Raw genomic sequence first — 9,350 nt, 5'->3', positions numbered from 1 at the left:
TTAATGTCATCACACTAAAAATGCAAATCATAACTGGTGCTGCTTGATCGCTGTGACATACCTGCAATTGTTAACAAAGACCATGAGTTTGTTCCTCATGGCTGCATATTGTACAGACAACGCAATCTCTCCAAATGAACCCAGATGATTCCTAATGGCCCTTTAGAGGTAAAAATAAATATATGAATGTCACCTTTTCTTTCTTTCAGTTCTTTTGAGAATGCAGCATCTCGCTTAGTTCATTATATCTGTAAAAATATTAAAAGTCAGCGTTAGAGGACAGAAATGGACACACAGAGAACAATTCTCACTCTGGATAGGAGGCTCCATCTGACAGGTCGAATCGCGATGAATTGATGACGTTCTCTAACAGCAGGCTGTGGGAGTCGAACCGACGCAAGTTTATTGATGAAGATGATTGCTTCCTGTTTTCAGGCGCCTGGGAGGAGCCACAGCCTTGAGCCAAATAGCCTTTGCTTGGTGATGCTCCCTCCAGGTTCGGAGTAGAGGCAGCAGGGATATTGTTGGAGGAAGCTGTGTGAGAGGAGGGTGGAGCATTGGAGGGATTGGAGACTGAGCTGTACCCTGATTTTCTGGCCTGTTGTTGTTTGCCTTGTGGAGGAGGACTGAAGATAGTCTGGGATGGAGGCTCTTCCAAATTAAGAATCTGTGTGAGATTTACATCAGAGCTGATGAGGAATTGTATTGGCAGTACTAGTGAATAACACAATGGGGGCGGGGGGAACAAAAACAACAACTAAAATAAATAAAACAGGGAAACCTAAGAGATCTTTAGCCTTGCATGCCCACCCTGAGAGTGGCCCTCAGTTTGATCTGGCTGTTTGCTCCAGAGCGCTCCAGCATGAAGCGCTGGTCTAGAGTCAGGTTGGAGGTTCTGAGCAGGTGACTGAGGGGCAAGCTGAGAACACCGACTAGATTCTTCTTCTCAGGCTCTTTGACCTGAACCACATGAACAAAGAAAATATGAAAAAACAAAGATTAGATTAAACTTATGAAGAGATCAGATGGAATATGGTGTTGCAACATTGGCAACACACTGGAGAAATCAAGGTTTGAATGATTGGTTTACAGGCATACAAAACAAAAACTGTATGAAGAACATATCTGATTAAAAACTGGAAAAAATGTGAGAACATGCTATCACTTTTCTAATTAGGTTATTAAATTAAAGGTTTTAAACTATTTATTTTACATTATTTTACAAACAGTACGGAGTAAATGACAAACCTGAACAATGAGCTCCTGTGCACTGACATTATGCACAAAGAAGGTGAAACCCTTTTCCCAAACTGGATCTTTAGATGCATACGCAACCTGTGGAAAGAGAGCAAGACGGTCACTGTGATGTGTGGATGTAACTGCAATCTCTGAAGCAGATGAACTGACCAGTGTTTTAAATTTTTACAGAAGAAAAATAATCGAAAAAAGGACATATGCACTTAAAGGTGGAAATGGCGTATTAGCAATACCTACCTCGCTTTTCTTAACGTCGTCGTCAATGGACATTTCCACAAAGGAGTTGGGACAGGTGGTTCTCTTTGTGAGCTGAAATAAAAGCAAACCAGTGAGGCAGTGAGAACATCTGTTCTAGTTTACAACTACTGTTAGCTGAGTCTGTGTTTCTGTGAGCCACTGTCAACATTTAAACCAGAAATAAACCCTTGCACATACAGGGAGTGCAGAATTATTAGGCAAATGAGTATTTTGTCCACATCATCCTCTTCATGCATGTTGTCTTACTCCAAGCTGTATAGGCTCGAAAGCCTACTACCAATTAAGCATATTAGGTGATGTGCATCTCTGTAATGAGAAGGGGTGTGGTCTAATGACATCAACACCCTATATCAGGTGTGCATAATTATTAGGCAACGTCCTTTCCTTTGGCAAAATGGGTCAAAAGAAGGACTTGACAGGCTCAGAAAAGTCAAAAATAGTGAGATATCTTGCAGAGGGATGCAGCAGTCTCAAAATTGCAAAGCTTCTGAAGCGTGATCATCGACCAATCAAGCGTTTCATTCAAAATAGTCAACAGGGTCGCAAGAAGCGTGTGGAAAAACCAAGGCGCAAAATAACTGCCCATGAACTGAGAAAAGTCAAGCGTGCAGCTGCCAAGATGCCACTTGCCACCAGTTTGGCCATATTTCAGAGCTGCAACATCACTGGAGTGCCCAAAAGCACAAGGTGTGCAATACTCAGAGACATGGCCAAGGTAAGAAAGGCTGAAAGACGACCACCACTGAACAAGACACACAAGCTGAAACGTCAAGACTGGGCCAAGAAATATCTCAAGACTGGTTTTTCTAAGGTTTTATGGACTGATGAAATGAGAGTGAGTCTTGATGGGCCAGATGGATGGGCCCGTGGCTGGATTGGTAAAGGGCAGAGAGCTCCAGTCCGACTCAGACGCCAGCAAGGTGGAGGTGGAGTACTGGTTTGGGCTGGTATCATCAACGATGAGCTTGTGGGGCCTTTTCGGGTTGAGGATGGAGTCAAGCTCAACTCCCAGTCCTACTGCCAGTTTCTGGAAGACACCTTCTTCAAGCAGTGGTACAGGAAGAAGTCTGCATCCTTCAAGAAAAACATGATTTTCATGCAGGACAATGCTCCATCACACCTCACTGTGTTATTGCGTTGTCACACTATGGCCACCAGAGGGCAGTCAGAGGCAATGCTTCTGAAGGCAACAGAACTGAGAAATGTTTAGCTGGTCTCTGTGAAAACATGCTCCTTGCCTGCCAGTGCCTAAATAACAAGATGAATGGATTCACACATAATACCATGTAACTATAAAAAGATCTGTGAGTATAGCAACCTTGGTAATGTGTCAGTGTGTGTCTGATTTAAAAAAAGATTTAATAGTTCTAATTTCCTCAAAAGTTCCCGACTATGTTCACTTTCTGCATTCTTCTTTATGCTAGCAAACGTAACCTGAACATTGCTCAGGAGGAAGACCAGCTGTCAGTAACACAGCTACGTAAAATCAGAGGCATTTGCCAGACAAAAAGGCCAGCTTTCACAGACACAAGAGCACTTGGAGTGATAACACAAAGCTCCTGATCAAACTGAGACATCAACATTCAAAAGCATCATCAACTCTAGGACACAAAAATGAAAGAAAAGCTAAGTACCAATGAAAGATAAGGACTGCCCTTTGTTATGAGCCACAAACTCGAAAGCAAAGTTGAAATATTGTTCAAGAGAGTTACATTTTTGGACAATTTTATAGTAGAAAGAAAATAAATTTAACACCCCCCCCCCAATATCTAAATTTTTCATTAACGACAAATTTATGTGATTTATTTTTCTTTTTTAGTGCAGCAGAAATTAAATTACAAAATGCATTCTCAGAACTGACGCCAGTTTTATCTGATATCAGATGAAAAAATATCTCCATTATGACCAGTGGGCTGGTTTTAACAACAATATGTGCAATCACACAGAAAGTTAGATGTTTATGTGCTCGCTGCCGAGAAGTAAAATATATCACTCTCTGTTATTTTTAATGAGTAAAACAAAGCTTGAATTTTTTATATACCTATGTCAAATTTTAATTTCAAATAAACACACTTTTACTGTTTTTCAATGGCGCAACACTCAGTTAAATATAAAGCGCTCTAATACTGTACTTTGGTGCCAAATATTCTTATAAAATTAGAAGATAATAAAGTGAAACTACTTTTCTCGAGACTCACGGCCATCTTTTTGTAGAGCAGTACAAAAATACAGCTGAGCACATTTGCATCACTGACTTACGTCAGTATTTTCTAATACTCCCTATTAGAAGATACTTACTGGTAGATCTGCGGCACTGTGCAGGTACACTGCAAGCACAGCACAGGCAAAATTGTCCGTGGACTGGAAGGAAGAGTTGGGAGAGAGAATGAACGTGAGTTACATAGCAGCTGGACACTGAGCTACCTACAGCGGCAGTTAAAAGATGAATAATAAAATCCTGATGTTAGTGACATCAAAGAAACACTAAGCTGCTGTACCTCCTTCAGCAGGCTGGTGTCAGTCTGAAGGGAAAACCACTGGAGCTTAAGATGAACTTCACCATGCAGTGCCCTGTCCACAGGAAACCACTGCATGAGTAAAAGGATGTTCAAAAGGATTAAATACAAATCTAGAACTAGAGGAAATTATAACAGAAGCTTGAACACTACATAAATCCTGCAATGTCCTCTAGCACAGAAATACTGCTATTAGTTGTTTATTAGTGTTAAAAAAGCTCACCTGATCCATTTGTTTCTCCCTCTTCACTTCTCCAAAATCAAGGTTATATCTAAATTAGACAAGAAATGTAGAATAACATCAGAACTCAGACAGATCATTATTTTAATCAGTTTCGTGGCTCAGAAATGCATACCAAAGCAATAATCATATCACTATATTTAAAAAGAAAGTAAAACTACACACACTGACATGAGACACGGACTTTCAAATTAACACAGGAAACACGGCAGGCACAGACAAGACACTGAACTAAACCTACCCTAACATGAAGATTACAATAATAATAATAATAATCAGCACAACTAAGGAATCAGAACCTAAATCATAATACAGAATAATACAAAAACACCAGAAACAGAAAATGCTGGGTCAAACGACCCAGAAGCGTGAAAGCTTTGATTGGTCATGTATGGCCAGTAAAACCAGAAAAGTGCTATACAAATACAAGTAAATGACATATTATGGACAAAAATTAAATATGTTGAATATTGAGTGATAAAACTGTCTTTAAGTTGGATCTGTTGACATCAGTGACTACAGGAGGCACTACAACGAGAAATCTACTGATGACTGATTGGCAGATGCTGCCTAAAGATGGGGCAATCGTGGCTCAAAGAGTTGGCAGTTCGTCTTGTAACCGGAAGGTTGCCAGTTCGAGCCCCGGCCGTTGTGTCCTTGGGCAAGACACTTCACCTACCGCCTACTGGTGTTGGCCAGAGGGGCCGATGGCGCGATATGGCAGCCTGGCTTCTGTCAGTCTGCCCCAGGGCAGCTGTGGCTACAACCGTAGCTGCCTCCACCAGTGTGTGAATGTGAGAGTGAATGAATAGTGGTATTGTAAAGCGCTTTGAGGGCCCCGAAAAGCGCTATATAAATGCAATCCATCATTATTATTATCATTAAAGAATTTGGCCAAAATCCATTTAATATTCGATTTACCTTCCAAGACAATCATCTTTGTCTGCGCCCTCATTGCACAGCTCTAATTCTAGCTCCTGCCCCGGGGCCTCATGGACAATAAACTGCACACACAAAAACAACAACAACAATGTTTTAATTGTCTTTCAAGTATTTTGATTAAATTTCACTGAATGGGATTTCAGTGGGTTACATTAAGAAAAAGTGGATATAAGATACTGAGCAAAAATGCAAACAAACTCCACGTAATTGTGTTTTCAAGTTTGTCCATGAGAATTAAGTGACACATTTTTTTGTTAAGGGAAAAAAGAGTGTCAGAATCAAACAGTAATCGATTACTGAATCAAAGTGTGGATAAGTGCAGTGTGTTTGTGTACCTCATACACTTCATTCCATTTTGGGAACAAATTCTCTTTGACAGTCTTGCTTTTGAAATGCGTGCTGCCCACTCTCAGTGTGGCATATCGGTCTGATTTCGCTTTCATTAAATTCATCACGTGTGTGTTCTTAGCCACCAGATCTCTGGCCTCCAACAAGTGGACCCTCACCACCCCCTGAGATGAAAAAGCACAAGTATTCACATTAACAGTCAGGTAAACTGAAAGAGCAAAAAACTAGCAATAGTCAAAACAACATTCAAAATTTTTATACTTTTTTATTTTGATAGGATTCTGTTTTTTAATGTGAACTGCTGCTTACTGTAGCTGCAAGTTATAAGATGAAAATAACTCCAAAAATATTTAACATGAGGAAGTGGGAACCTCATCTGGTCCCCTTTGACCTTGTCTATGAGGGGAATGCACATGTGGTTGGGCAACACCATGATGGAAGCTATAGCATCCAAGATCGTCTCCTCAGACAGTGAACTGTGAGGTGAAAGATGTGATGAGAGAGGACAGCAACCAAACAAGTAAACACCGAGTAATAAAATCATTCATTTCAAATATTTAAAATATTATTTGAGACCTTAAAGAAGGGATGCTCAAAAGGTTTGGCGTACCAGTCCAGTTTATGTGCAGAGTTTTAAACATTACTAACTACAAGGCTCCACTCGTCATAATAAGGCTGTGAGAAAGTCTCTGGCCACTTACAGGGCGGCGAAGGAAGAAAAAAGTCACTCCTCCCACCAGCGGTGCTTGACCAATAAGAGGCTCTAAAATGACCCTCAGCATCCCCTGAAGCTGGAAGATTCAGAGCGAGTTTTACATGAACAGTAAGCATGTGATATAGACGATGGAGAGAACACAGAAAAATGAGATGCTCACTTTAAGTCCTTTCACACGAGTTGTGATTGCCAGGCTCACGTCAGTGCTCATGTCCACATCACCATCATAACTGGAGAGTAAACTGAGCTGGTCAGACATAAATGATGACAAGAGAAAACATCACACTACCGTGTGGCTCAGGGGGTTGGGAATCGCATCTGTAACCGGAAGGTCACCGGTTCGATCCCTGGGCTCTCTGTCCTGGTCGTTGTGTCCCTGGGCAAGACACTTTACCCTACTTGCCTACTGGTGATGGCCAGAGGGGCCGATGGCGCGATATGGCAGCCTCGCTTCTGTCAGTCTGCCCCAGGGCAGCTGTGGCTACAACTGTAGCTGCCTCCACCAGTGTGTGAATGCGAGAGTGAATGAATAGTGGTATTGTAAAGCGCTTTGTGTGCCTTGAAAAGCGCTATATAAATCCAATCCATTATTATTATTATTACTACTTTGTAAACTAAGGTGAAAAAATTTGTTTGACCAACCTTATATTCATGTCCAGAATCACTTCCCTATGTTCCACTTCATGTGTGTACGCTCTTATTCCAGTGATCTTGAGAGGCTGAAAAAAAAAGAATAAAAAAAAAAATCACTCGGCCACAATACATCACCTATGATGCACTTCCAATGATGAATGTTACTGAATTTTTGAAGCAGAACAAATAAAAATGGTGCATAAATCAAAACCACACACTTTGTATCCAAAATGAATCTTGGTAAATGTGAACACTTTGAGTGCAGGATTGGAGGACCTGATGGATGACTGGATCTTTTCTCTAAGTAGCTTCTCCATGTACATCCCAATGAATGGCCACGCCTGCTCCAACACCTGAACACATAAAAAAACACCACACCACTTTAGCACAACTTGATTCAGCACCTATGAGATCACATGGTACATAGAATTTTATTTGCTCTCTTATATGAGGTGAAAACAAAAAGGCTTAATGTATCAAATGGCTTATTTAACTTTTTAAAATGACAACTTATTTTAATATTTTTGTAGCCTAAGCCTGCTTTAAATTTCTCGAGAATCTGTGGCAAGATCTGAAAACTGCTGTTCACAAACGCTGTCCATCTAATCTGACTGAGCTGGAGCTGTTTTGCAAAGAAGAATGGGCAAGGATTTCAGTCTCTAGATGTGCAAAGCTGGTAGAGACAGACCCTAAAAGACTGGCAGCTGTAATTGCAGCAAAAGGTGGTTCTACAAAGTATTGACTCAGGGGGCTGAATAATTACGCACACCCCACTTTGCAGTTATTTATTTGTAAAAAATGTTTGGAATCATGTATGATTTTCGTTCCATTTCTCACGTGTACACCACTTTGTATTGGTCTTTCACGTGGAATTCCAATAAAATTGATTCATGTTTGTGGCTGAAATGTGACAAAATGTGGGGCCGAATACTTTTGCAAGCCACTGTATGCTAAGTGAGCCTACCGCAGACATGAGCGAGACAGATAAATATGAAGGGATGCCGGATCGGATGTCACCCAGATCAACAAGGTCCGCGTCAGGTGTTGAGGAACCAGGGCACCCTGATGAAAAGTGGGCCAGTTTTCAGCCACTTCCTGTACATTGATGACATCAAGCTGTATGCCAAGAGTGAATGAAACATCGATTCCACCAGGATATACAGCAATGAAATCGGAATGTCAGTCGGACTGGAGAAACGTAGTCGGATGATAACAACAACAACAACAAAGAGAGGGAAAGTAGTCAGAACTGAGGGGATCGAACTACCAGAAGGAAACATTGCATACACTGGGGACAGTTACAAGTACTTGGGGATCCCACAGGCAAATGGGAACCATGAAGAGGCCGTTAGGAAAGCTGCAACCACCAAGTACCTGCAGAGGGTCAGGCAATTCCTGAGGAGCCAGCTGAATGGTAAGAACACCTACGCCCTGCCCGTGATCAGGTATCCTGCTGGGATAATAAGCTGGCCAAAGGAGCAGATAGAAGCCACTGACATAAAGACAAGGAAGAAACATTGAAAAAGAAACACTGGCTGCCCTCTCCCCACACTGGAAGTTCTACACAACGCCCACTGTTTTAAAAAGGCCCAAAACATCATAAAAGACACCTCACATCCTGGCCACTCCCTGTTCGAACTGTTGCCCTCAGGCAGACGGTACAGGGCAATCAGAGCAAGGACTAATAGACTCAAACACAGCTGTTATCCAACTGCAATAACACATCTGAATACTACAAAAAAAATGTCCATCACGCCACTCTTGTGTTAATCTATGCACGGCCTGAAGCATGTGTGTGGGAATGTATGTGAATGTTTTACTGTTACATCTTATTAGTATTTTAAGTATTCTATCTATTTTATTTATTGAATTTTATTGTTTTATTTATATTTTGATATTGCTAGGGATGATGCAATGATCGGGGACCATTCTTCATTTCGTTGTTCTCGTGACAATGACAATAAAGTTTCTGATTCTGATTCTGATTGTGGGTCTGCATACAAGGACAATTATAAAATATAATAAATAAATAAGGGTGGAGGTGCTGTGGTCATTTAGGGTGGAGATGGTAATTCTACTGAGACCAAAGTACTGCACAAGACCGGAAAATATTGCACATACCAAAGATACTGCACATGAGCCCAAAAAATATTGCACAGAACATGGAAAGATTGAGATATTGCACATGGATGATCAATAGCAGTGTCAGAGTGGATGTGTTGGACAAGTCTTTACTCACTCTTAGTTTGCATTAAGAGTTCTGACGGCCATCGGGAAGGAGGTGTTCTTTAGTCTGTTGTTTTTGCACCTGATGGATCTGAACCTTTTTCCAGAGGGCGGGATGTTGAAGAGGTGGTGGTTAGGATGGAGGTGGTCCTGTATACTTGCCCTGGCTCTGGAGAGACATCTTGAGCTGGCAATTAAGTCCAGGGAGGGGAGT

The 9,350-nt window shown here is 41.3% G+C and overlaps 1 protein-coding gene across 1 annotated transcript; it reads right to left on the bottom strand.

The window, feature by feature from the left end:
* Nucleotides 1–228: 228 nt before the first annotated feature.
* LOC309690439 (extended synaptotagmin-3-like) lies at nt 229–7,883 on the bottom strand (the record flags this gene model as incomplete). The annotated part of the gene is made up of 13 exons (XM_082507471.1): nt 229–667; nt 811–960; nt 1,249–1,335; nt 1,495–1,566; nt 3,814–3,876; nt 4,014–4,103; nt 4,255–4,303; nt 5,194–5,276; nt 5,550–5,786; nt 6,264–6,353; nt 6,438–6,524; nt 7,129–7,263; nt 7,875–7,883. 13 exons carry the CDS (start codon nt 7,881–7,883, stop codon nt 308–310), a joined length of 1,512 nt encoding a protein of 503 aa, XP_082363597.1. The 3' UTR covers nt 229–307.
* Nucleotides 7,884–9,350: the final 1,467 nt, after the last annotated feature.

Source organism: Aulonocara stuartgranti (genome assembly GCF_965226115.1).
Source record: "Aulonocara stuartgranti genome assembly, chromosome: 16".
Taxonomy (NCBI): Eukaryota; Metazoa; Chordata; class Actinopteri; order Cichliformes; family Cichlidae; genus Aulonocara; species Aulonocara stuartgranti.
The sequence above is the reverse complement of the archived record's forward strand: the minus strand, read 5'-3'. Positions and strand labels throughout refer to the sequence as shown.